The sequence below is a fragment of the Osmerus eperlanus genome, chromosome 9, assembly GCF_963692335.1.
Source record: "Osmerus eperlanus chromosome 9, fOsmEpe2.1, whole genome shotgun sequence".
NCBI classification, from domain to species: domain Eukaryota; kingdom Metazoa; phylum Chordata; class Actinopteri; order Osmeriformes; family Osmeridae; genus Osmerus; species Osmerus eperlanus.
In genome coordinates this window covers 5,286,899-5,313,321 of record NC_085026.1, presented here as the reverse complement: position 1 = coordinate 5,313,321, position 26,423 = coordinate 5,286,899, and the positions used below count along the sequence as shown (strand labels likewise).

General features: G+C 42.5%; 3 protein-coding genes across 15 annotated transcripts; all 3 read left to right on the top strand.

Annotated features, from left to right (window-relative positions):
• The first annotated feature begins 426 nt into the window (after positions 1-426).
• LOC134026396 (uncharacterized) lies at positions 427-6,853 on the top strand. 10 transcript variants are annotated; one of them, XR_009931358.1, is made up of 16 exons: positions 427-482; positions 1,010-1,129; positions 1,453-1,535; positions 1,740-1,953; positions 2,272-2,347; positions 2,477-2,909; positions 2,980-3,060; positions 3,246-3,319; positions 3,416-3,549; positions 3,790-3,985; positions 4,076-4,162; positions 4,451-4,704; positions 4,990-5,118; positions 5,530-5,670; positions 5,975-6,086; positions 6,282-6,853. XR_009931358.1 is itself a non-coding variant. In XM_062469128.1 (16 exons), the coding sequence occupies exons 1-10, from the start codon at positions 447-449 to the stop codon at positions 3,915-3,917; spliced, it is 1,203 nt and encodes a 400-aa protein (XP_062325112.1). In that variant the 5' UTR covers positions 433-446; the 3' UTR covers positions 3,918-3,985; positions 4,076-4,162; positions 4,451-4,704; positions 4,990-5,118; positions 5,530-5,670; positions 5,975-6,086; positions 6,282-6,853. The 10 variants fall into 10 exon arrangements, 8 of the variants coding, with proteins under 8 accessions (XP_062325112.1, XP_062325113.1, XP_062325108.1 ...); XM_062469128.1 differs by having other exon boundaries at positions 433-482; positions 2,662-2,909; positions 2,998-3,060; positions 3,763-3,985; XM_062469129.1 differs by having other exon boundaries at positions 433-482; positions 2,662-2,909.
• A 7,218-nt stretch (positions 6,854-14,071) lies between these two features.
• mavs (mitochondrial antiviral signaling protein) lies at positions 14,072-19,936 on the top strand. 4 transcript variants are annotated; one of them, XM_062469100.1, is made up of 7 exons: positions 14,072-14,179; positions 15,925-15,993; positions 16,139-16,268; positions 16,433-16,607; positions 16,698-17,336; positions 17,438-17,865; positions 18,009-19,936. In XM_062469100.1, exons 3-7 carry the CDS (start codon positions 16,146-16,148, stop codon positions 18,963-18,965), a joined length of 2,322 nt encoding a protein of 773 aa, XP_062325084.1. In that variant the 5' UTR covers positions 14,072-14,179; positions 15,925-15,993; positions 16,139-16,145; the 3' UTR covers positions 18,966-19,936. The 4 variants fall into 4 exon arrangements, with proteins under 4 accessions (XP_062325084.1, XP_062325085.1, XP_062325086.1 ...); XM_062469101.1 differs by having other exon boundaries at positions 14,111-14,179; positions 15,905-15,993; XM_062469102.1 differs by having other exon boundaries at positions 14,152-14,170.
• Positions 19,937-20,104: 168 nt separating this feature from the next.
• Positions 20,105-26,279, top strand: pank2 (pantothenate kinase 2). The gene is made up of 7 exons (XM_062469120.1): positions 20,105-20,453; positions 21,060-21,412; positions 21,543-21,796; positions 23,445-23,621; positions 23,877-24,000; positions 24,840-24,965; positions 25,094-26,279. The coding sequence occupies exons 1-7, from the start codon at positions 20,237-20,239 to the stop codon at positions 25,142-25,144; spliced, it is 1,302 nt and encodes a 433-aa protein (XP_062325104.1). The 5' UTR covers positions 20,105-20,236; the 3' UTR covers positions 25,145-26,279.
• Positions 26,280-26,423: the final 144 nt, after the last annotated feature.

The following is a 26,423-nucleotide window of genomic DNA, read 5'->3' as shown; positions in this document are numbered from 1 at the left end:
CAGGAGCAGAAAACGATTAGGAGGAGCAGAACAAGATTTGTAGGAGCAGAACAAGATTTGCAGGAGCAGAACACGATTTGCAGGAGCAGAAATAGTTTTGCATCCGTAAAAAAGTGTTGTATTATGCGAATTATTTTTGACACTTTTTATACGGATGCAAATCTTTTTCTGCTCCTGCTAATCTTGTTCTGCTCCTGCTAATCTTGTCCTGCTCCTGCTAATCGTGTTCTGCTCCTGCTAATCGTGTTCTGCTCCTGCTAATCGTTGTCTGCTCCTGCGAATCGTTTTCTGCTCCTGCAAATCTTTTGCCGTGTCAAAATCGGGTCAAAAAGGTGTCCTATCAGCACGTTGCTTGTTGAGTAGCCAATCATAATGCTGCTCACCGACCATCCAATAATGGGGCAAAAGATTCTAGCACGGCGCCAAGTTCTCTGGAGTCATTTAACATGGAGGAGCCTGAGGCGAATGTATCATTGACACAGGTGGGTTAATTACAGGTTAATTACATCACGGAACATGCCAATAAAGTTGTATGGTTAGCTACATACAACTTAAGACACTTTTGCGGGCATCCCGGAGTTTGTTAAGTTCCATATTTAGTTCATGTGGTCGCTGCTAATGTCAACACTTACTAATATGGCTAATGTCAACACTTACTAATATGGGAAGAAAAAGGTATAACTAGCTAGTAGGCTAGCTGAAGGTTGACTAGGTTCAGTTTCCAATCTGAATAATTAGCCTATAAGTGGTCACAAGTTGGAAAACAAGGTAACGTGAGCTACTTTATGCGACCATTAAATAAACTATTCTAGTGGAGTTTGTGGGCTCAAAAGCGTAGCCTTTTGAACTTGGATTGTATTCGGATGCATGTGTGGTTGTCTGTCTGATATTGCGAATATATCCAAAATATTCTTGTTGCAATTGACTTTACTGGTAAATGTAGCGAAACACTGGTGGTGGCGATGCATTTTACAATGGATACAGAGAAAAAAAACAGTGTGTCTTGCAGGACCAGAACTCCTTGGTGGAGAAAGCTGTTAACAGCTTTGTGGACCTCGTTTCTAGTCAGGCAAAAGGGCTAGTAGCACGTGCGCCACAAGCAGCCACTACATCCCGAGGAGACGTAAGGGTATGACACAAGTATAATTTATTTATTGCTTATTATTGTTCTTCGTTTTAACAGGTTCAACAAGGCAGGAAACACGTATTGTATTTTCATCTGAACTAGTTTGTGCGATTTTTTTAAAATTAAATTTCATATCTTTATCGTAACCTTGTTTTCACTTTTCCACCGCACATACCGGCTCAACTCTGAGGCTGACTGTACTTAAGTTAACTCGCTTTTGTCCGTTTTCACTGTCGTTGCCACTGGTTTGGTTAGGTATATAGTTAAATCCAATATTGTGTACGAGTTACTGTTGCAGTGGAATAGAAGTACTCTTTATGCTCCAGCCACCGGTGCGCCTCCAGATACCAGCCCAACAGCAGGCGTCTTCAATACCAGCCCCAAATTCGGTTCAGAGAGATATGCAAAGGTATGATAGTGATATGTACAGTGTGTCCAGGGTTGGAACAAGGGTTTGTACACCCTAATGCTAAAGACCCTCACCAATACATAAGCCATCACTGTAATTCAACTGACTTTCTCCCTTTAAATCGTTTTTGACCTTTCTAGGATGATTTTTGTATGTTTGGATAATTTGATTATTTTATACAGCCCGTTTTAATTTGTTTGTTAGGTCATTTCCAGCATTCTATCAAGGGAGGAAGAGTAGAGGAAAGAGGCCTTTTCCAAGCCCCAGTGTCATAATTCCGGCTTGCAGACGGTGTCAGCTGACCTTTTGTTTGTTGCCCGAGAGCACTAGTAAAACTCCTAAAACGGAGACAAATCTTCTGCAGGCAGGACTTGGAAGGCGTTCGATTTGCATTATTGAGAATGCTGATCACGAAGAGGTATTACACGTCAGTATTTCAGTTCAAACGTTGAAAAGGGGTGTGCGCAGTAACCTCCCTGAAATGAGTTGGTGCAGGTTGGGATGTCTCAAAATGGTTTTGTCACAATGGTGTGAAAAATATATATTTGGTAAATGTACATGGTCCAAGGGGTTCCTAATATATCAATACCTTATGTGAGAGATGTCTGCAAAAGTAATAATTCTAATTTAGGGGCACAATCACCTCTTAATAGAATAGTTTGGGTTTGTCCAAAACTGAAAATGAGGCGGAAGGTGCATTACAAAGAATACTAATTTAATAATTTTCTGGATCTAGATTACCAGAGTCCTCACTGAAGAATACCCGAAAATGAGGGAACTAACGGGTGGTTGGCTGCTGTACAAAGCAACAGGTATGGAGTATTGCTGTGTTCATGGTTTATTAATATACAACAAACCATATGTTTGTGCAGGGGGAAAGAATAAAGGTGTTAAATACGAAGGATGCATTTAACTCACCTGCGTTTTCATAAATGGGACAGCTGTCCACCCTCTGTAGCATGAGGTCTTGAGTGCATGTTCACAAGTCTGGGTGTTGGGACAAAGCCAAAGTCTTCAAAATACACACTTGCAGAAAAGTGTTAAGTAATTTAATATCTTCCTCTTAAAAAGCAGTCATGTGTCTTATCCTTTTCTTAATGATACATCATGTATTTTCTGTTTAAAGGTGGTACTGGACAAAGGAACCTTTCTGTGGTGGCCCAAGGCGCTGAAGGATACACAGTAAAGACGCTCAAGTTGAGCTCAAACAATGGCAAACAGCTACTCTATATTGTCCCTCTTCAGGAGAAATTAGACACTGCACCTCTTCCTCATGCTGCACAGTTCAGCAAAATGCGAAAGTCATGCTGCAAGACTTGTGGGATAGCTATGCCCCTTCCATTGCTTGTCATCCACATTGAAACTTGTAGACATGTAAGTAATTCCACTGTTAATCCTCCACCTAAACTTAAGTTTGTGTACTGAACCTCACATGCATTGCCAGGAATCTGCCCCTGAACAGCTCCAGGAAGGTGACATGGAGATGCAACAAGAACAAGATGTTAACATCGAAGATCAAGTCCAGGTTAGAGGACAGTCAATATGATAACTCAGTATATCCACACATTAAACATTATGAAGAAAACGAACTGTACTTAATTAATACCCTTGCTCACTTATCACAGTGGTCTATGATATGACTGTCTATGCCTACAGATCTATGGTATTGTGTTTGTGAAGAATGTTTTTAAGTTTAAGTTTTCTGTCCAGTCTACCTGTCCAGTTTGTGATGGCCAGTATCCTGCCGTTTTCTTGCCCTATCATGCCAGTTCATGTGGTGAAAGGTAATAAAATGTATTTGAACAACTACAAATTAAAATTAGAACCTGCACACCGGTCAAATCATCTATAAACTGAAATCCATCTGTTTCTGATTCAAGTACACCTGAGAATCTGCCAAGTTCATCTAGCAGTCCAGACATCAGAGCTATACCACAACGCAGTCAGGAAATGCATGGCAGCATTTCAACTCCTGATCTTGATGCTGAGAGAAGGGATTTGGACACACATGGAGGTAGGTAATTGTAATGTTAAATTCCAGTTGACTTATAGCATTTTGAAACTTAAATATTGTAGTTTTCAAAATGCTAGTTAAATGCTTCTAAGTGCTAAGCATAATGCAACAACACATGACAAAGCCCAACATTGTTTCCAAAAGTTGAACCTAATGTACAGACACGGTAAATAAATAAGAAAAACAAATTTTCTTCAATCCTTTTTGTCTCAGATCCTTTTGTTTTTTACTTTATTATAGTTTGGAAAACCATCCTTTGCCCCCAAGCAGCAGTGACCCTCTTCAAAAGAGATTTTGCAACAAAAGGAGATGGAACCCCCAATCCGGGCAAACTTGGACATCCGAGAGGACCAAGTATCCCAAAGTAGGCAAATACTAGCCTTCTACAAAAGCCCAGAACTTGACTGGGCTTGCCCTCTCCACTGCATTTTACACGGTAATGATGATATGGAACTTAATTCTGTTATAATGTAACATACACAATGTGTGCATGAATATTGGGTAATATTTGTGTTGTCATTCTTAGGTGATGCAGCTGTTGGAGTTGGGGTCCAAAGACACTTCCTTAGCTTGGCAATGTCTAGACTGCAGCATGGATTCAACATAAACAGTGGTATGTCCATGATGGTGAAATGAGACTTTGTGAAACATGGATTTTTTTGGGCCATTTGTATACCAAAATAGGTTCACTGATCAGATCCGTAATTAGTCATTTGATTTGACGGGGACTGAAGGGAGTGTTGGTTTTGAAGACAGCTTTTGCACTTGGTTCAAGTTTAATTGCCAAGCAAGTAAGATTAATGCTCGACAGCATCAATGTCTAACATGACATTGGCTATGAGTAAAGGTGATACCTTATCTTTCTCATTTACCTTCATTTTTTATTACTTATAATTCATAGATACAACCAACATCACGCTCCTTTTTGAGGGCGAACAAGACCACCTCGTCCCCTCCACCTCCCAGGTCTTGCTAGAGAGTGACCTCTTTGTAATTGCTGGAAGGATGATTGGGCATTCTTTCTTGCACAGTGGCCCTTCACTTTACGGAGTCAGTGAAGCAATAATTCATATGTTGCTTCATGGAAATGTGGATACTGCCACAATTACCCTTGCTGATGTGGCAGAGCTGGACCTTCGGGAAACTATTGGCATGGTAATAAAAATATTATTTGGAGGGGTGGGGGTTTGGATGGCATTTCTGCCTTTTAGCATTTCATTGTAGATTGTGTTTGGAGAGGGCAGGAAATGTGGGGAGACAGTGACATGCATTAAAGGCCGCAGTGAAGCCCCGGTCAACACAGTGCGTGCATTAGTCCAGAACCACTGGGGCGCTCAGATATATTGCACAGGTGTCAGTTGGAATGAATATGTTAGTGTTGAGGATGACATATAAAACTACATTTAGTTCGGTTAACCATTGTTTATGTTGGCTTTTAAGCTTGATGGAGATGAAGTCCTGTCTGACCAGCAGAGGAATGAAATAAACAATCTTTCCTTTTCCTGGGACCTACCTGCTGTAAACAAGGCAAATCGCAGATGGCTGTTCCAACAACTGATGCAACATGCGGTGAGATTATACTTGATAGTCATCCCGCTATTACATTTTGTGTAAGTAATGCTCAGTCAAATCAATGCTTCCCTTACACTGTAAGCATACACAGTGTACTGTTACTGCAGCCCTTCAACATCCACAATTTAATTAACCCTCGTGCTGCCTTCGGGTCACATGACCCAAAGGTTCATAACGAACCATTGTTGTGTTTACCCAATTTTACCCAATACAAAAACAAATTAAAATAATTTTCTTTTAACCTTTGCAATGTGGGGGGTCTGAGACAGCCCAACGGTTAAAAGAAAATGCTTCACTTTATCTTTGTATGCGGTAAATCTGTCGCAATACGACGGTGGGTCACAATGACTGATGGGTCAGAATGACCCGAAGATAACACAAGGGTTAAGTCAATTTCTTTAACTCTAGGTGATTGGACGAAGAACAAAACAGATCAAACAAATAAAAAAGGGACTCAAGAACACGAAGATGTGGACATTGCTTGAAGAAAAGCCAGCAACAGCCCAGATTGTCTTCCCTCGGCATGCACAAATGTTGCCCACTGCCCAGGTAAACACTGCCAATTTAAGACTTATGTTTAGTTTTAGTTACTGAACTTGTTCTCATGCCATTAATGCAAAAACATTGGCCAGTGTTTAGGTAGTATGTGCCCTTGCTTCAGCTGGCTAAATTGGGCCTCCCCATATGGATTATTGTTAAACATGACATTTTCATATTGGTTCCAGGACATCCTGAAATTGTCTATTTAATAAGTTACACCATAGAAATAGTCGTACATGGCACATGAATTGTCCGACATCACCTGAAACATAAAGAAACCTTAATATTTAGCTTTATTTTTTTATCCCATTAGGCAATCTTAAGTCAAATTGTCTAGCCAGAGGAAGATAGCGATGATGAAGATTCCTACCCACTCAGCATCCAGAACCAGACGGCTGGATTCTTGAGGATGTTTATCGAGACAGGTATCAGTCTAGTGACAAACATGTAAAGTGACAATTTCAGTGTTTGTGGTAGAGCCACAATTTACAATTTGTTTTTATTACAAACACTAGGTGATTGTTTTTGCATTGTAACATCTGTTAATACTGTCATGGTAAAGGAGTAAAATACAGATGATCTTTAAAGACATGTTACAATTATTTTGTCTTTGAATGCAGCTTCTCCATTCCACCTCGGACAGCTGACAAAGTTTTGGGTAGGGTGGGAAATCCCTACTGGCAAGATGGAGGTTAAAGTTGGGAAGGGGGAGTACCTAAGGTCTTCCACATGTTTTGGAACTTTACATGTGCCTGGGCACTTCAACAACTATGAGGAGTTTTCTAAGCATGTAGAGAGCTGCATTGCAACATGTGTTACAGGCTTTGGTCTTATTTAGACACAGCCAGTCACTACACATGCACTACAACAAGTGCACCTTTTTGATGGCATTGTTATTTTTATTTTACATTACAAAATCAGTTCTGACATTTTAGTGTGCCTTACACTTCCTGTCTTGATTCAAGGACACTCTCTACGTAGTTGAGTACAGCACCATAGATGTCTGCCCCAAAACACTGAGATGGAGCAGTGGGATTTAAAAGTTCATTCAGTACTTCCAGTTCTTCAGTGCTCAAGGGAGATGCCAGTTCAGGCACCCGTACTCCGATTAGGTCTGTTTCGGTCATTTCCATGTCTGGAAAATGGACCCCCTGTAATAGTGTAATGATTAATAACATTGGATTCTCTGAATAAAACTACTTTTCATTTCACATGGTCTTCTTCTTTACCTCAACATTGTCTGGAGGCTCAACAGGGCTCTGGATCTTCCCAATCTCCCACAGCTGGATAGGGGTGAGATTTCTTTCAGTGCGGATTGAATGGTTATCCCAGGCATCTGTGAATGTGTCAAGATCTTCCTGAATTCGGGGCAGAAACACATACTGCGCACAAAAGAGATGTGTGCAATTTGATGGGTCGAGAAGGCCATCCTCCTCAAGGCTGTGGAGCAGATTGTAATAGATGCTTGAAACGACATTCCAAACATCACGCCACAGGCACTCTATCCTGAAAGACAGAAAATCAACGAAAAAGGGTGTCTATTAACCTTTCAAAGGCTACAACTATAACAAGTAAGGATGGGAATCAGCGGAGACTCCCACATTTGATTTGCAATGTTTGGATGGCATAATAATAGGTATTTCTGATTCTGAAATTATCCTGCTATTTTTTCCAAAGTTAACAACTTTAATAAAGAATTATAGTATGTAACTCATCAACATGAAATCTAGTAGAACTTTCAACACCACAATTAACAGCTGTCAATATTAAGTTATATACCAGCAAAACATGACAGACGTTACAAGCATACATCATTATTACCTTTGGTTATGAACGCTTTTGCCTGAGATGAAGCTTCCACAGCCACGAATGTCAAACATGTCTGGCAATGTCTACGTTTTCCACACCTTGGTCGCCTCTCACCCTTGACAACCCATACATATGTTAACATTTCAGATCATTTTGAAAATTGCTTATCACTTACGCAGTTATTACTGTTCTAGCCCTAAAAATTATTTCACTGTTGGTAACCCACAGTTTAAAATTGTTACTACAAACAAGAGGGTGTAGTATGAGATCTAAAACATTCTTTGTGGGCATATCACCTCCACATAATATTGGGATTAAATCTTTGTCAGCATTAGGTCATGGGCACCTGACACAATAAACCCCATGTTTACATGTAAACAATTTTTTTTTAAAGCTTGTTACCTAGATGGTAAACCATGTTTGTCTACAGCCTCAAGGAAGAACTCGAGCTGTTGCCGCCTTGTTGTTGTTGGCTGCTTGTAGGTACAGGATCTATTGTGGAAAGTTAAAAGTTGGAAACATAAACATCACTTAAATGAGCCATCAACTAATTAAATACTGACCCTTATGTGTGTGTTGCTTAACACAAGGTGCGCAGAGCCGAGTACTTTACTCAAGTCAAGTTCTAACATTCCATTCTGATTCTCAAAATCATATATCATCTGTTTTGCCGACATGTGAACGCTAAATGCATTTATCAGTGATGTTTATCCACTTTAGTGAACATATTTGAATTTTTAACATAAAAATGTTTCCATCATGTGTCATGACATAATAATTGCGCTTACCAGTCTATACACAATTATTTTCTTACCCCTGTTCACTGGGGTCATGACACCTATTCTGTGCTTATAGTGTCACTCAACATACTTAAACAATGACATTGCTGTAAAATTCCATGGGTGTTCTAACCTTTCTTGAAAATCCGTCTATTCCACCAAAGACTACCACACCATATCTGAAAAACAAATTCATTGTTTAATGTATTAATTTAGCGCCCCATTTTTCCAGTAGGTAAAAAGAGCATTGACGCTCACATATATATACACACACATATATATACACACACACTCAAACACACACAGCTTACCTGATCAACTTGTGGTTGGTATCAATATGCAGGAGTGAGAGAGGAGCTGGAACGCTGTAGGTTCTTCTTACAACACACCCAAGGCTGCTCATTCTCTCCAATATACCTAGACTATCAACGCGGTGCATTGACTCCCATACTCTGGCCCACTGAACTATGGCCTAAAGCCTTGAGACGTCCCTTTACCATTCTGTGACCTATGCGAAGACAGTGAAAAATATTGTTAATAAATACATTTTATTAGAGGAATAGTTTGGGATAAGCTCATGTTTAATTAAATAATTTAGGCTTTTGACATGTTCTCAGGGTTACTAAATCCAACAACTATTATCCTACAGTAGTTAAATGTCCCTTTTCTAAATACTGGTATGGCTCAGCAGCCGTCTTTAATGCCAAGGACAAATGTATGAAATTCTCCACACAAAATATTTACAAGTCGTTGCTGTAAAAACGCCTACCTAAATTTGGGGAGTCTTCCTTGATTGCAGAGATCAAGTTGTCAAGCTCGTCATCAGTCACTTTACTGTAGCCCTCCCTTACGGAGAGGCCCCACTCTTGCATCCTACGCCTTATAGTCTTCACTGATGCGCCAAGCAGTTTGGATATACAGGGGACAGGCAAGTCCATGTCTAGCATGTCCTGGAGGTGGTCTTTTGAAATGACCAGCTTTGGACGCCCCCTTTCTCCAACAGTCCTGTCAACCACAACTGCTGTTCTTCTCCCATCTATTTCACTGCTGATGAGGGTGACCAGCTCTACAAGACCTTCAAGTACCTAAAAATAGTATTTTGTCAATGAGCCGCATTCATCAGAGTGAAACAGTTGTCCTTTTATGTCAAACAGTAGCATTGTTATTAATCTTAGGCTTATCAATAAGGTTAAACGTTTGATTTGAGTAACTTATTTCGTCAATTCATAACTAATACTACATAGATTACACCTATGATAAGCCAAAATATAAAATAAACCTAATATACAAAATAATATACAAAACGGTATAATAAACCTTTAATATACATATAATATACATCTAATATACAACCTAAGACAAGTGTTACCTACAATTAGTGCAATATTAGATGCAACCAGTAGCTGAAAGTGCAACCAGTGGCTGAAAGTGACAGTGTGTAAAGTGACTAGTGAGAAGTGTTGACAGTGTATCAATGTCCATATCAATGTTCATTCAAAAGCCTGATGGCCCTTGTTATAAGTGATCAGTGTTAAGGGTGGCACAATTCATCAAAAAAAAGACATTAATTACAGCTATATTTACTTAAAAGGTAAGACATGGTTACGTAAACATGCTGTTCCTTGATTGTCTGAAAATGCAGTTTAAAGTGCTGTCTATATCTGCAAGGCTATGGTATTATCAAGCCACATCGAACAACGACTATGAAATCTACCTCCTGTGGAAAGTGTATGTGGGCAGAGAGTGAAGTTATCAGAGTCATTTCACTCGAACAAATGAACTGTAAATAATCCAGGTCCAAGGGCTGTCGTTGAGAGAGGCCTGCTCCAATCTCAACTGCAGTCTGTTAAGAAGATGACTTCCCACCTGACAAAGTTGTAAAGAAAATACATTAATTTATTTATGCAATGAACAATTTCTGTATAATAGCCTACACCCTACGCAAATTGTAAACTCTTAAAAGGTCTTTCCCATGTAAAATGCATCGCCACCACCAGTGTTTCGCTACATTTACCAGTAAAGTCAATTGCAACAAGAATATTTTGGATATATTCGCAATATCAGACAGACAACCACACATGCATCCGAATCCAATCCAAGTTCAAAAGGCTACGCTTTTGAGCCCACAAACTCCACTAGAATAGTTTATTTAATGGTCGCATAAAGTAGCTCACGTTACCTTGTTTTCCAACTTGTGACCACTTATAGGCTAATTATTCAGATTGGAAACTGAACCTAGTCAACCTTCAGCTAGCCTACTAGCTAGTTATACCTTTTTCTTCCCATATTAGTAAGTGTTGACATTAGCCATATTAGTAAGTGTTGACATTAGCAGCGACCACATGAACTAAATATGGAACTTAAAAAACTCCGGGATGCCCGCAAAAGTGTCTTAAGTTGTATGTAGCTAACCATACAACTTTATTGGCATGTTCCGTGATGTAATTAACCTGTAATTAACCCACCTGTGTCAATGACACATTCGCCTCAGGCTCCTCCATGTTAAATGACTCCAGAGAACTTGGCGCCGTGCTAGAATCTTTTGCCCCATTATTGGATGGTCGGTGAGCAGCATTATGATTGGCTACTCAACAAGCAACGTGCTGATAGGACACCTTTTTGACCCGATTTTGACACGGCAAAAGATTCGCAGGAGCAGAAAACGATTCGCAGGAGCAGACAACAATTGCAGGAGCAGAACACGATTAGCAGGAGCAGAACACGATTAGCAGGAGCAGGACAAGATTAGCAGGAGCAGAACAAGATTAGCAGGAGCAGAAAAAGATTTGCATCCGTAAAAAAAAGTGTCAAAAATAATTCGCATAATACAACACTTTTTTACGGATGCAAAACTATTTCTGCTCCTGCAAATCGTGTTCTGCTCCTGCAAATCTTGTTCTGCTCCTACAAATCTTGTTCTGCTCCTCCTAATCGTTTTCTGCTCCTGCTAATCGTTGTCTGCTCCTGCGAATAGTTTTCTGCTCCTGCAAATTATTATTGACCCTAATTTGACTCCATAATTGCGTTGGTTGAATTCGATTAAACGTTCCGTTGTACGGTTTAGGCTGAAATTAATTATTTTCATGAACAGATTGACAAAGTTTAGGCTGTGGCAATGAAGTTCAGGTTAGTAGTCAGATAGTTTCACCTATTGAAAGACTTTTGATTTAAGTAAGGGGAGTGCCGAACATGTTCTGTCGCCGTTTGACTTCCTAAACAGCTGTGTAAGTTAGATGTTTTTGTCGTGTGTCTCGCGTAGGCTACAGCGTTGCAATGAGCAACACTGGTTTGAAACCACAGGTAATGATAATTTCACCAACAAATCGTTTACTTGTAATGTAATGTCATAATAAATCCTACAAAGAAAATGTATTTGTGAGGAATGTTTATTTTAACGATTGAAAACAGATGCATCATAGACCACTGTGGTATGTCAGAGGCTAATGTCATGCTAATGCTTCAGTGAAATAGTAGACTACCGTTTCCGAAAGTAGATGTGGGCCTACTTCCTTAATAATATCAGCTAATATTGTACATTACATTTCATAATTGTGTTTCACATAACAAAGTAAAATGAGTAAATAGTTATCACCCTGGCCTCTTTCCTTGTGGCGTTTCTGCAGCTGCCTTGCAGTAAAGCTATACTTAGCCTAGCTATCCCCCAAGTTAACAGATGCGAAACGAATGTTCTGCTACAGGTAGTCACGCGTGTTTTCGTGACGTTAGTGACGTAGTGACGTTAGTAACGTCAGTGACTGTGGCTAGCAAATTAGCCACCGTTAGCTTCACTTTTCACCACAAAAACGCAATTTCTACTTAAACCATGCAACGGAACGTAAATAAAAATACAACTAACGCAATCGTTAACAAGACGAACCTTTTGACACCGCCGTTGTGTATGTAGTCCAAATATTGACTGATCCTTAGGGGGGCGAAAATAAACAATAATAAATAAATAAACTAGAGAGGGTACAATTTCTGGGGAAATTGTAGGGTGTGCTTGCTTGCGTCGGTTGCACAGGGGTCTGTATATTTTATATAAAAATGCATAGGGCCTACTTATTATTTATAAAGATTACATAGATTTAAAAGCATCTTTTTTTTGCTGCTTATTTACAACTCAAAATACGAGTGAAGTGTAGAATGAAATATGATGTCTTCTCATTTCCCCTGCAAGAGGCAGCCTCATAGCTGAATCAAAACGAATACATTTGGCAGACCGGTGTAAAAATGGACCTAATCTCTATGACTTAAACGTCCTTTTAAGTTTTCCCTTCTCGTGATATTTTCAGGCATTTAGCCTACTCATATTGCATTCATTCATTAATAAAGAACCCCCTTTGAAGATTATTCTACGACGTTACCGGCAGAAGATAGACTCGCGATTCAAACAGTACCATCTGCTAACTGAAAATATGCCCCCAAAAACGTAAATAAGCTTGACATTTATTTAGTGGAAAATCGCTCCTTCATAAAAAGCTCACTGGTAGCGATCATTGTCAGTAACAACGCAAAATGCGATATAGCCCTGTGTGGAGAAGCTGCCCCGGTAAATTCTACTACTACAGTACAGTACTAGACTACTGCTGTGTTCGTCTTGGTAGCGATTGCGTTGGTTGAATTGGATTTAACGTTCCGTTGTACGGTTTAGGCTGAAATAAATTATTTTCATGAACAGATTGACAACGTTTAGGTTGTGGCAATGAAGTTCAGGTTAGTAGTTAGATAGACTTTTGATTTAAGTAAGGGGAGTGCCGAACATGTTCTGTCGCCGTTTGACTTCCTACAGCTGTGTAGATGTTTTTGTAGTGTCTCGCGTAGGCTACAGCGTTGCAGTGAGCAACACTGGTTTGAAACCACAGGTAATGATCATTTCACCCACAAATCGTCTACTTGTAATGTAATGTCATAATAAATCCTACAACGAAAATGTATTTGTGAGGAATGTTTATTTTAAAGATTGAAAACAGATGCATCATAGACCACTGTAGTATGTGTTGCCCGGGCAACAGAGGCTAATGTCATGATGCTAATGCTTCAGTGAAATAGTAGACTACCGTTTCCAAAAGTAGATGTGGGCCTACTTCCTTAATAATATCAGCTAATATTGTACATTACATTTCATAATTGTGTTTCACATCACAAAGTAAAATGAGTAAATAGTTATCACCCTGGCCTCTTTGCTTATTTGTCATTTACATCCTGCAATCAGACCATTTGGATGTCAGAATGATCTTTGTATGATCTCTCGAAGTAGCTAAACGTTGTGATAGCCTATACAATTTAGTATGCCTATAGCTATATCCAGAGCGATATGAAAAGATTTACGATCAAACGATCAATTTACCAGCTAACTTGCTTCGGAAACACTGAAAATTAATGGGGTTGAACGTTGGAAAATACAATGTATGAAACTATAGGTCGCATGTGACACGCTTTACTTCAACATTCTTCGATAACAATGAAAGTCTATCAAGTGTCGCAACTCTCTTTTTATACGGCTCTGGCTATATCCACACTGGTGGTTTTAAGGTTTGTTTGTGGTAGATATAAAATATCAGATGATCAAAACCAAGATAAATGAAAACAAAAGGCTGGTGGCATCTAATAAAGCTGATTCTGTTTGTGTTAATTTGTGTGTGACAACATGGAAACTCTGAAGGGGGGGAGCTGTCAACTGGTTAAGATTAAGAATAGTGTCAGGATTACCACTGCGTGTCTTTAAATGAAAAAAAAACGTTGCAATTCGTCATCATTTTCGTGCACAACCTTACCGACCAATGATAAGCGGTAAACTGAGTCTCTGGACCAATCATGGGATGCGGGAAAGGAAGGTATCCACCTCTAAAAGCACAGAGTGCAGGCTATATCGAAAGTAAGATCGCGTTGGATTGAGAGACCCACCAACTCCTGAACCTCTGGTACGAAAGGTGAGAAAAACGAGCAAACTGTTTAATTGTATAAGATCAATTATTTTCACTTGTGTATTTTCACTATTGTAGACAATAGTATTAACATAGAATAGCAACGAGGGCTCGTGTAGGGCCTACTTGTTCTTTGTTGCAATCTTTAGTTATAGGTAAACACATGTCTCGCTTAGATATTAGAATCAAACTTTAATGACAATTAATGACTCGTGATTTACTCTATCTGGCAACACATTATTTGCAAGTCAAACAACGCGCGTTCGAGGTTAACATAAATGGGAGTAATATCCTGCGACTTCATTCACGTTTTTGTGTCGGTCAACAGTGAAGTAAAAATATAGTTTGAACAATACTATAAGGCCTACAGTATATTTGTACTTATTTTCTTCATAATAATTCAATAATGCTTTCAGAAGAATTGTCAGTGCAACTTACACGAACTTCAACTGTGTTAATGAGTTAGGCTACTTTTTATGAATTTGAATGACTATTATTTTATAAATGTTATTACAAAAGTATTACGAGACAATAGACAATCGTATAATCCAAGCTCTTTCTTCCAAACTATTCCCCTCAACAAACCTGTTGAGAAGTACAACCAGCCAGAGCTGAGTGGTGACCTAGTGTTTTGGAGGGCATTCCTCTGGCACAGCTCTGCATGTCTGCCCTTGCATCAAGGTGCTTCCCCCAGGACAGGCTCACCTGTGCAGTTGTTTGTAATCCATAATCACATGACAGTTATTGTAAAAAAATAACTTTTGAAAAGGGATTTGGTCAAATGTGAATAACCAAACATTGACAATACCCGAGTGTATGAGTGTGTACAGTGTGTGTGTGTGTGTGTGTGTGTGTGTGTGCGCGCGTGTTTGCTCGTAGCTACTTATCAAGGGATTGACACACAAACTCCCCAGCAGTTCAAACGCAAAATACTTTGCTCCTTAGTTACTGCCCATTATCTGTGGGGAGCTGTGGGCTTCTTCAGTGTGCGGAGCAAAAGCAGGTCTTTGACAGTAATCTCTAACGTGCAGTTGTAGTAGGCTTGGGAAGATGTGACTGTGGTTGTCACGTCATGTGTTCCACCTGACAGAACAGCACGACAAGATTATTCCCTGTGTCTGTATAGATATAAACAGAGAAGGCTTTAAAGTGTGTTTAATAAACAGTGATTCACGTGTGATTTGAAATGGCTGGCAGAGATGACGTGAGATGTTCCTGAGACAGTGTGGACATTTGGTTCTCTAAATCGTAGATAGTAACTTTCACATTTCTATGCTTGGAACACTGCTGTGGGATAATCTTTTATAGCCCATTGGAAAATGTAAACATTTTGAACATTGGAATCTTTTATTGTGTCACCTGAGATAATGGATTTGATGCCAAAGTCACAGTAGATGCCCTTCTGTCTTGCAGAGCTCCTTGTGATATTAAGCTGCTGCGGAGACTGGAGGCCATTAATTAGTTACCAATGCTGGTCTAAGGTCTCAGAACAGGTTAGAACAGAACACAGCAGCCAAATCCAACAGTCAGCATTGTCCTTATTTTTTGTATTATTGGTTATCACTTTCTGTTTCATACAAAAATCATTTCGGTTTCAGTTTTTTAAAAATCCCAGAAAAATCCCCTGCCCAGGGTTTCCCCCCAGTGGTCGTGTCATAGCAGACACAGAACAGTCTGCACAGATGTTATGACTGTGTACTGCTGTGTTTCTAACTGCCGCCCTACATACAGTGTTTCTAACTGCCTCGTAGACAGGGTGTTTCTTCAGACAATCAGGATTTCTTTGCTGAGAAAGCGCTGAAGCTTGAGTGAGAGGACAGGTAACTATTAACTATTCATTCACTACGACTGTATGTCACCCATCACTAATCAAACTACTGGATAACAAGCTCTATTGTGTCCTCATAGTGGAAGTATAGTTACTGTGTTCCTAACACCTGGCACTCTCTCCATCTGGATGAGCAGCTTGAAGATGTCCTTTGCCGGTGATAAACTGTATAATGACTACATCCGGAAGAACATGGGAACGTTCAACTCCACGGTGAAAGTGACGGAGATCATGCCCCATCTGCCCTGCCTCACTCAGTCAGACAGGGTACATGAACATGCTACTGTGTCCTCCCTTGTGGGAGGAAAGCTGTAACTACTTACATCCCCCCAGCATGTATATTTTGTTTTTCAATTATCCACTGTTCAATTGCAGTTACAGCAACTTTCCTTTTTAACATTCCCGTTGCGTTTACCTGTACGTGATTTCAGGATGAGATAGGGGCCAAGAGGGAACAGAAGGGGAACTACAATGCTATGCAGCTGTTGGTGGACTGCCTGAAGAGGAGGGAGAACTGGTCTGAGGAGTTAATCTCAGCGCTCAGGGCATGTGAGCACTATGCCCTGGCCCAGGTGGTCCAAGATAAATACAACTCTTTCTTAGTCAGTAAGTATCAGGTAGCTCTCTCCACTCACTACAGCATTGGTGAGTTCTGGACTTAGGGAATTCTCTCAATTCTTTTCTCCTGTTCCCTAGATCCCAAATCTCCCTCTCCTGCAACAACGGTAGTCAAGGCCCATGTCCACCCAGCACCAACCCCTAATCCGTCCCTGCCCATTCCAGAGAGCTCTGATGACTCTGCATCAGCGTCTCCAGCACAGCCAGCACCTCTTGCCGAGCCAGCCCCTCAGCCCTCCCCTCCACTCATGGCTGCTGTAGACCCACCACCAGCCCCTCAGCCCTCCCCTCCACTCATGGCTGCTGTAGACCCACCACCAGCCCCTCAGCCCTCCCCTCCACTCATGGCTGCTGTAGACCCACCACCAGCCCCTCAGCCCTCCCCTCCACTCATGGCTGCTGTAGACCCACCACCAGCCCCTCAGCCCTCCCCTCCACTCATGGCTGCTGTAGACCCACCACCAGCCCCCCTGCCCTCCCCTCCTCTCAGGGTGGACCCAGCCCCCCTGCCCTCCCCTCCTCTCAGGGTGGACCCAGCCCCCCTGCCCTCCCCTCCTCTCAGGGTGGACCCAGCCCCCCTGCCCTCCCCTCCTCTCAGGGTGGACCCAGTCCCACTGCCCTCCACTCCTCTCAGGGCTGTGGATCCTCACCTGGAAGTTGCACCAGCAAGCCCAGAGAGTCCTCAGCAGCAGGCGCAGAGCAGTGTAGCCCCTAGCGGTAGGTCTACTGTCCTGTTAACCGATGCAAACAAAATGAATACATTGAAATGCCTGGGTGAAGTATGTTTATAGTAAGTATCATTTTGTTCTATTCTCCAGATCCCAAACCTCCTCCACCTGCAACCCCCGTAACCATTGAGATTCCACCCCAAAGAGCACCCTCTCCTCCAGTCGCAGTCCTGCAGGAAGTCCCCACTGATGACACACTAACCTCACGCGATGACAGTGCACTGGCCAGCCAGGTGGCAGGATTTGACCTTGGGTTGACCTCTGAAGCTGTTCGCCCCACTGATACACCCGCGTCCTCCCAGGCTGACCAAATCCCAACAGCCCCTGTGGAAGCCAGCCAATCACAAAGGACTCCTCCAGGCCAGACAGACTCATCGTCCACCACCGAACCTTCTCCATCCCTGGCCATCTCATCCCTGGATCAGATGAAACTCCCGGTCCAGGACACCGCGCCCCTGAGCCCGGTTGTGCTCTTCCCGGCCCAGCAGCCAGTGGAGGACTCTGATCCCACCATACAGGTGGGTATCAGACGCTTGCTAAATCATTGTTTAAGAGTGCATCGTTGTATTGCCTGACTACTATTTATGTTGAATTAGCTTGAAATACAGCCAGTGAGAGCAACAGTAAGGATGAGCATCAGTAAAACTGCCCTCTCCTGCAGGTCACGAGTGATTATGAACAGGCAGAGGCTCCCCAACCCCTGTCCCAGCCTGTCTCTGAACCCACAGTCGCCCCCTGCTGGTCACCAGTGGATGGTGCAGATGGGCCAGTCTCCACCCTCAGTGATGAGTACTTCAGCAAGCCTGCGCCTCTCCTGAGCACCCCCCGTTACCCTGACAGCCCCGCTACAAATAACTCCATCCCAGAGGCGCCCTACTCCTTGAACTCCGGATGTCTGGAAATAAGTGGCTCAGTTCCAGGCCTTGACCCTGAGTCTGCTGCCAGAGCTCCTACAGTCTGCTCTACTGTGACATCTGACCCTGAGGTGGCTGCAAACCCAGGACCATGTCAGCAGAATGGAGTTCTCGAGGAGGACACATCCGTGTTCCATAATGAACCTGAGGAGAACCACTTTGAGTCCAACTGCCAAAGCTCTTTAGGGGATCAGGAAGTTCTAACCAACCTGGTCCATGTTTATGAGGAACCATCTGTCCTGAACCATGAAGGCCAAACCCAGAGCATGATGGGTAATGCTGTAAGTTCATTTGAAGATCCACCTGTTAAGAATAATGACAGACAATCCCAGATTATACTCGGAGATGGCATCCCTGAGTCTGATGACCTAAATGAGAGCGTCCAGAGCAACGCTGCCTGCATTGCTGACGACTCAAAAAGTCAAATCCTCAACGGCCAAGCAACAAAGGAGCTTATTTCTGATCCTCCCGTCAGCGATGTCACTATATCTGTCATCGCGGCCTCCTCCAGTGAAGACAGCCAGAACTCTGAGCTGGAGGAGGCCTTGCTGAAGCAGGAGACCCAGTGGCAGGAACCACAGGAGGGGGGAACCATTCCACTAAAGAACCCAACTAACCCAAAGAACCAGAAGAACTATTATCTCCTGACGGCGGCAGCTGTGGGGGTCTCGGCTCTCTTTGTAGCATGGAGGCTGAGGAATTAAACATGTCTTAGGAAAGATGGAGTTTGTACTTTGAAAGAGCGTTGGCACTGTGCCTTACTGTAAGGACTGGAGCATAAAGGTGAAGCGTTTTTCCGAGATGATGCAAATGCTTAATCTTTAACTGACATCAAACAACAGGAAGCCTGCCTTGTTCAGAACTTAGAATCAAGGAATAGTTAGAAACTTTCCAAATGCTCGTGTACAGAGTCCAAACGCAGCACTCTGCTAAATCAAAGTGTGTATTTACATGCTTCACAGATTGTATTTCTAGAGCTTGTTGAGAGGGTTATCTGAGGCCAGTTGTGTGTCCAGGGTTAAGGGTTTGCACCCTTCTGATAGCGCTATTTATTCACACACTTGAGTGATGTAAACTGCTGTCGCTTACTTTGGAGAAAAGGGACTATGCTGATACCAAGTTGTTTTGGATCTGCTGCTAGGATGCTGTCACATTATTCTACTACCTGCCAATAATTTGACTTCTCTTTCAATTATTTTAATGTTAATCACAATTCGTTACAGCCATATTATCTTTATTATTATTTATTTGTAGTTTATTGAACAAGGCAAGACATGGTATGAAAGATTTATTGGAACACCCTGTTATGTAGAGATGTATTGTCATCTCAAATGATAGTGCAGCATTAACATACATTTGTATTATTATTAATATACTGTATACTGTACTTTATACTATACTGTACACTATGCATTCTACTTTTATTTGAGATATATGTCTTTGTAAATTTGTATTTTATTGTCATTACTATAGAGATAAGATTATATTCTTTATTTTAAAAAATCAATTTGGATTTGTCTATAGTAAATGTATTAAATATTATAAATTGTAGGATGCCCAAGTAGACTGTAGGTCTTTGTGTGATACGCAAAAACTCTTGAGAAGCTTTAAATTCAATCTGTACGACCTGTTGCACATTCAAATACAAATCAATAAAATTCTTTATTTTATTCAATTTCGATCATTAACAAAAGCTTCTGTCTCATAAGTCAAATTTAGCTACCTTTGTCTGTTCCTTTATTTATTTTCTACATACTCACGCTATTGGCTGTTGGACACTCGACCACCCGCCTATTTTATTAGAAATTAGCCCTGATAGGCTCAACATTCTTGTCACTTACAGTATTAGCACGTACACAGCGAGTGAACACTGTCGTACTCGTAACTAGCTGCGACGCGACTGCAACTTAACAAAAATGACTGATAACAGGACATTATTGAGTAGTCACTAGTAATAATAGACTGAGTTGTCTTAATGGAACAGAATGGCAAGATGTCTGACGAGGATGCGAGGGACGAGGATGAGTCGCCTGCGAAGCAGCTTCGCACAATGAGGGGGATTTGTAAAAATGAATTGATAGTCGATAACAACATGGAGTCAAATACAGCCGGTGGGAGTGCAGCTGACAACGGACAAACCTCTGAAACTACCGCCAGACCAAGACATGACTCGCTGAGAAGGAACAGACCGCGTATGTCACTATTTCATGCTTGCGCAATTTGTCAAGAGCCAAGCCGTCTATTTATTTATTGAATAAGAACTGTACGTAGCTAGAAGCTAACGCAAGCAAGCGGTATTGTGCATGTGTACAGTCCTTGACAGCGTTAGCTAGCTAGTTATCTGCGTCATATACAAATTGCATAGTGGCGCTCCTAGAAATATCAGATTTTTTTGTTGGTAAAATGTTCTTGCCAGCAAGTTTACGGTATTCCCTCAATAACCGTTGTTGAGTGTAATATCACCTTGCTTTCTGGCGCGTTGCTGCCAGGCAGGCAGGCAGTCAAGATGGCGTGTAGTACGCACTGTTCCATTGTAGCGAAGGACCAGTTCAGCAACATTACTTTTCAATCTCAGTCCACGTCAAGTTTGTTGTTATAACCAATTAAATAGAAAAAAAAATAACATTGACGGACATAAATTCAATAAATGTAAGATAGATTTTTTATCTATCACCTGCCCTCTTATTTTGTCATTCTTTTGAAACAATTTCCAGCCTCCAACAAAACCCTCCATAATATCAGCCCACCCTTCTCTCTCTCGGCCTCTTTCTTTCTCCCTCCGTCTCTCTCATTCTCAGCCTTCCCCTGGTTTGGGATGGATATTGGTGGCACGCTGGTAAAGCTGGTGTACTTTGAGCCCAAGGACGTAACGGCGGCGGAGGAGCAGGAGGAGGTGGAGAACCTGAAGAGCATCCGCCGCTACCTCACCTCCAACACGGCCTACGGCAAGACCGGGGTCCGTGACGTCCACCTGGAGCTGGCGGAGCTGTCGCTGTGCGGCCGAACGGGGAGCCTCCACTTCATCCGCTTCCCCACCCTGGACCTGCCCGCCTTCCTGCAGATGGTCCGCAACAAGCACTTCTCCAGCCTGCACACCGCCCTCTGTGCCACGGGCGGGGGGGCCTACAAGTTTGAGTCTGACTTCCGCGTGGTGAGAGAGCAATCGATCCTACCGTCAGCTTTCGCTGTCTTCCTTAACCCCCCCCTTCACTTTAACACCTGTATGCGTGTGACTCTCACTTGGTGGTTAAACATGCGTGTGTTCCGTGTTCTCCTCAAAGATGGCGGATCTGCAGCTCCGCAAGCTGGATGAGCTGGACTGTCTGGTTCGGGGGGTGCTGTACATCGACTTGGCCGTGTCCCGCGGCCCTTCGGAGTGCTACTACTATGAGAACCCTACGGACCCTGAGCGCTGTGCCCAGAGACCCTACACCCTGGAGAACCCCTACCCCCTGCTGCTGGTCAACATAGGCTCAGGGGTGAGCATCCTGGCCGTCTACTCGGAGAACAACTACAAACGCGTCACGGGGACCAGGTGAGACAGGGTGATGTCTGGGAGGTCAGACAGGTAGGGAGACAGGTAGTGCTGGAAGGTCAGACAGGTAGGGAGACAGGTAGTGCTGGAAGGTCAGACAGGTAGGGAGACAGGTAGTGCTGGAAGGTCAGACGGGTAGGGAGACAGGTAGTGCTGGAAGGTCAGACAAGTATTGCTGGAAGGTCAGACATGTAGTGCTGGAAGGTCAGACATGTAGTGCTGGAAGGTCAGACAGGTAGGGAGACAAGTATTGCTGGAAGGTCAGACAGGTAGTGCTGGAAGGTCAGACAAGTATTGCTGGAAGGTCAGACAGGTAGTGCTGGAAGGTCAGTCAGGTGAGAGAGATGGGCAGCACTGGGTAGTTCTGTGTGGCCAGCTTGTAATCAGATCGGTAGTGTGGTCACCTCTGCGGTCAGACAAGTAGGGCAACGTCTGGCCTCTGTGTCTCCTTGGTGCTAAAACTAACAAGAGTTGGGTTCCACTAGCAAGTAGACCACATCCGTTAGGGAGTGTGTACTAGGAGTGTAGCCAAATTTCAACTCTAAGACAACGTAGGTAGCTTTACAAATGAAGTGTTTTGTACCAAGTTAAATGTGGTTGGGTAGTCCAGTGTTTCCCCTAGGTTTACAGCTTTTGGCTTTGGGGGGGGGGGGGGGGGGGGCGGCGGCGGACCATGTAGAGACAGAAATGACATGCCGTTGTGTAAAATAAGATAAATAACATAAGACCATTTAGTTTGTTTAATAAAAGAGCAATCTATAGACCTGTTTTATAGGAAAGGTAACCTTAAATGACTTATTTTGTGATCTGGCGCTATAAAAAAAACTTGACCCTCCGGGGGGGGGGGCAGGGCGCCCCCCTAATATAATGGTAGAGGATACACTGGTAGTCTATGTTCTTCCTCTTCTCCGTGTGTGTGGGTCTTCTGCCCTGCTGTTAGCTGATCTCAGGACTTCCTGTCTGCTGCCCTGGTGTTAGCTTGTCTGCAGAGCTTGAAAGAGCCTCTTGTATTCAGTCTGGCACATGTCTCCAGTTGTCCATTCACATAACCTCTTTGCTACACATCTGTGTCGAGCTACATGGACCAGCCTCATAGTTTGTCTGTTCCTGTTAGCGTAGGGGAAGTGTAGGAAGGTAGCTGGATTCTGTTCATCCTTATTAGTTTCAGAATGCTTTAGCTGAATTTTCAACTATTATATTTGTGTTGTTGTACCGTACTATCTATGCTGTGTTATGCAATTCTGTGCTGAACTCTATTCAATCATAAGCCAGATGTTCATGATGGTGTCCTACTATAGGTTTTCTATAATACACATCCCAACAGTGTTACTATCCAATCACACAAAGGTACTAATCATCCAAAATAGTGTCTTCGAGGACTCTGCTGAAACAGCATGTGGCCAGGTATACTGAGCGTGTGTGTGTGTGTGTGTGTGTGTGTGTGTGTGTGTGTGTGTGTGTGTGTGTGTGTGTGTGTGTGTGTGTGTGTGTGTGTGTGTGTGTGTGTGTGTGTGTGTGTGTGTGTGTGTGTGTGTGTGTGTGTGTGTGTGTGTGTGTGTGTGTGTGTGTGTGTGTGTGTGTGTGTGTGTGTGTGTGTGTGTGTGTGTGTGTGTGTGTGTGTGTGTGTGTGTGTGTGTGCGTGCTCCAGCCTGGGTGGAGGGACGTTCCTGGGGCTGTGCTGCTTGCTGACGGGCTGCTCCAGCTTTGAGGAGGCCCTGCACATGGCCTCCCAGGGGGAGAGCACGCGCGTGGACAAGCTGGTCCGGGACATCTACGGGGGCGACTACGAGAGGTTCGGCCTCCCTGGCTTTGCCGTGGCCTCCAGGTGACTCCTTATACTACGTTATGTTACTGCAGGGATGTATATATCACTGTTCTATGTGACTGCATGTACATGTCACTGTGGTGTAATGTAGCTGTTATTTGACTTATCTGTCATCTGCAACCAAGCAAACACATCTCATTAATTGTAGTGTACAAAACCCACACACATTTGGATTCATAGTTGAGAAAATCCTACAACATTTAGTTCTCTCTCTTTCTCCATCTCTCTCTCTTACTCTGTCTTCTCTTGATATAGTTTTGGCAACATGATGTCTAAAGACAAACGGGAGTCTGTCTCCAAGGAGGATCTGGCCCGAGCGACCTTGGTGACCATCACCAACAACATTGGCTCCATCACCAGGATGTGTGCTTTAAACGAGGTCAGTTATGAACACTGTACTAAACATTGTAAATTAGGTTAGTGTGGTTATATTTGGGCAGGGTGATATGTGAAAAGTGCAATATATATTAATGCCCAATTAAGAGTATTCTACTTAGGACAGAATTCTAAAGACACCAGAAGGTACATTAGTATGTTTGCTACCAGCAAGGCACATTACTATTATCTCACATATATAAATATTACAGCCACTGCTACTCCTCCCCCAGTTTCTGCAGTACCCTACGGAGACATGAAAGGTGTCAATGTGAGTGGTGTTCCCGATTGCGTTGCTATAGCTTTGTGGAAGGTTCTGTTAAGTTAAATATTCAGTTAATATTAAGTTTTTGTGGCAAATATTGTGTACTAACCACTGGTGCAGCAATAGCTGTGTTCATGTGACCACCTAGTCCTGTCAACACCAGAAGCATCGTGGAAGATTGTTTCTTTATTCAAATTTAGATCCTTGCATCGCCTAGCCCCAGGTTACGTGTTTCAGGCTGTGTGGTCATGGTCAGATTGTGTTTCAGGCTGTGCGGTCATGGTCATCATGGTTCACAGTTTCCTCTCTGTCCTCAGCCTCTTTACTGTGCTGCCTTGTGGCGTCTGGATCAAGCAGCATTGTACAGGGCTATGAGGACATGGAGACCTGCAACAGACTAATACACCCACAACCCAATGAAGCTTACTGATACAATTCTTATAGATACAGAACATATGATAAGCTCTGCTTTCAGTGTGTTAGAGACATCTTAAACAGGGTTTAACCTGCATTGATTTGATCAGGAATCATGGTTTTGAGGAGTTGTCAGTAACCCCATGATGTCTGTGTTTGTGAAGAACATTGAGAGGGTGGTGTTTGTTGGTAACTTCCTGAGGGTGAACACCCTCTCCATGAAGCTCCTGGCCTACGCCATGGACTACTGGTCCAAAGGCCAGCTAAAGGCTTTGTTCCTCAGGCACGAGGTAAGCCCTGCAGTCCCTGTCCTACACACAGACCTGCCCACCTCCTCTGGGCTTCAAACAAGTTGTTGGAAAGAGGAAAATGATGATGATCACTCGACCACTAACTAAACTGATGTTTGTGTTGTCAGGGTTACTTCGGAGCAGTTGGAGCTCTTCTGGAACTTCTGAACCCTTCCTGAATGTTCTGGAAGGTTGGCTGTCCAGAGGACCACTGCAGCACTGATGACCATGCTCTGAATCAGTCAGACACACTGTGAATGTCATGTACAGCTGTACTGTAGGAGAGTCAAACAAGTCTGCACATTTTTTGAAATGCATATTTTTCTTTACTGGTTTCACCAGTGTGTCCTTAAATGCTGTATTTCTTAAAGCTTTAATAGTTAACGCAGGTCAGAGAACTGAGCATTTACAGGTAATGAATAGTCGCATAGATATGAGAAATAGAGAACTGGTCAAGGTCTCCAAATCGGTTTCAAGGAGCTTTAAATTTAAACTGCTGTCCATACTGCTGAGAGCAGCTCAGATGCTCCTGAGCATTATACCAGTATTGTTCTTTTGAAAACTAATTTCTTTATGTCCATGTCATTTACCTTTTACATTTACCAAACTGTTGATGTTTTATGAATTGATGATGTTTTGTGTTGAGGATATTCATTGTTCATGAGGAGTGGTAAATGTCAATTTTGTTTGTGTAGCGTATATGTAAGGGATTCAGAAATGCTGCAGTCATCAGAAGGTGCATTGGGAAGTTCAGTTCAAAGGAACATCTTATACGTGTGTACCTATATCATCCTCCATCCTTTCAAAACCCTTTTGCATGTCAGGCTCATTCTAAATGCTGTGAACCTTTACTCCATTTGGGTTTTAACACGTTATCTCTGTTTGAAGTTCCATGGTTTTACTTAGCATAATTGTCTTATTGGAATTCAATAGGGACCATGCAATACAAAACACATACACACATGTGTAATTTTGTTTAATTGTCAGATTGACATCCAAAGTTGTTTATACAGAACTGTGAGGTCTTACATTTCTTTGTGTTTTGCTGCAAGCGAGTCTTATTTAGTCGGTGTGAACTTCCGGGTTCTGTCTTTTGTTTGTCTGTTTGTAGCAGAGCTGAAAGCCACTGATCCGTTCTTAAGGCAAGACAAAGTGCCTGTATTGATTTACAGCATAGATGACAATCATGAGATGCTTCTAAAGGCATCAGAGCGCTCTCTGGTGGTCTGGTTTGTGTAGAGCAAGACATTGTACTTTTGTCGCAATGTTTTTAATTGATTTTGTATTGGTAATAAATTATTTTGATAACCCATTTCTTATAGCAAATTTGTCATTAGTAAATTAAGAAATGTAAACATTCCCAATTTTATATGGCGTTGTTGCCCTACGCAAGTGGAAAAGCTGTTACAGAACCATCCATGAAAGAGGCAGTGTCTTTCCAGGGAAAATCCTCCCCTT

Coding starts and splice junctions, on each gene's coding strand:
- LOC134026396 (XM_062469124.1), top strand. CDS start 447: ATGGAGGAGCCTGAGGCGAATGTATCATTGACACAG. Junction 1,130..1,452: donor CATCCCGAGGAGACGTAAGG/GTATGACACAAG, acceptor TTTATGCTCCAG/CCACCGGTGCGCCTCCAGAT. Junction 2,910..2,979: donor ACATTGAAACTTGTAGACAT/GTAAGTAATTCC, acceptor ATGCATTGCCAG/GAATCTGCCCCTGAACAGCT.
- mavs (XM_062469100.1), top strand. CDS start 16,146: ATGTCCTTTGCCGGTGATAAACTGTATAATGACTACATCCGGAAGAAC. Junction 16,269..16,432: donor GCCTCACTCAGTCAGACAGG/GTACATGAACAT, acceptor ACGTGATTTCAG/GATGAGATAGGGGCCAAGAG. Junction 17,866..18,008: donor ACTCTGATCCCACCATACAG/GTGGGTATCAGA, acceptor CCTCTCCTGCAG/GTCACGAGTGATTATGAACA.
- pank2 (XM_062469120.1), top strand. CDS start 20,237: ATGGAACAGAATGGCAAGATGTCTGACGAGGATGCGAGGGACGAGGAT. Junction 23,622..23,876: donor GGCTTTGCCGTGGCCTCCAG/GTGACTCCTTAT, acceptor CTCTTGATATAG/TTTTGGCAACATGATGTCTA. Junction 24,966..25,093: donor CTTTGTTCCTCAGGCACGAG/GTAAGCCCTGCA, acceptor TTGTGTTGTCAG/GGTTACTTCGGAGCAGTTGG.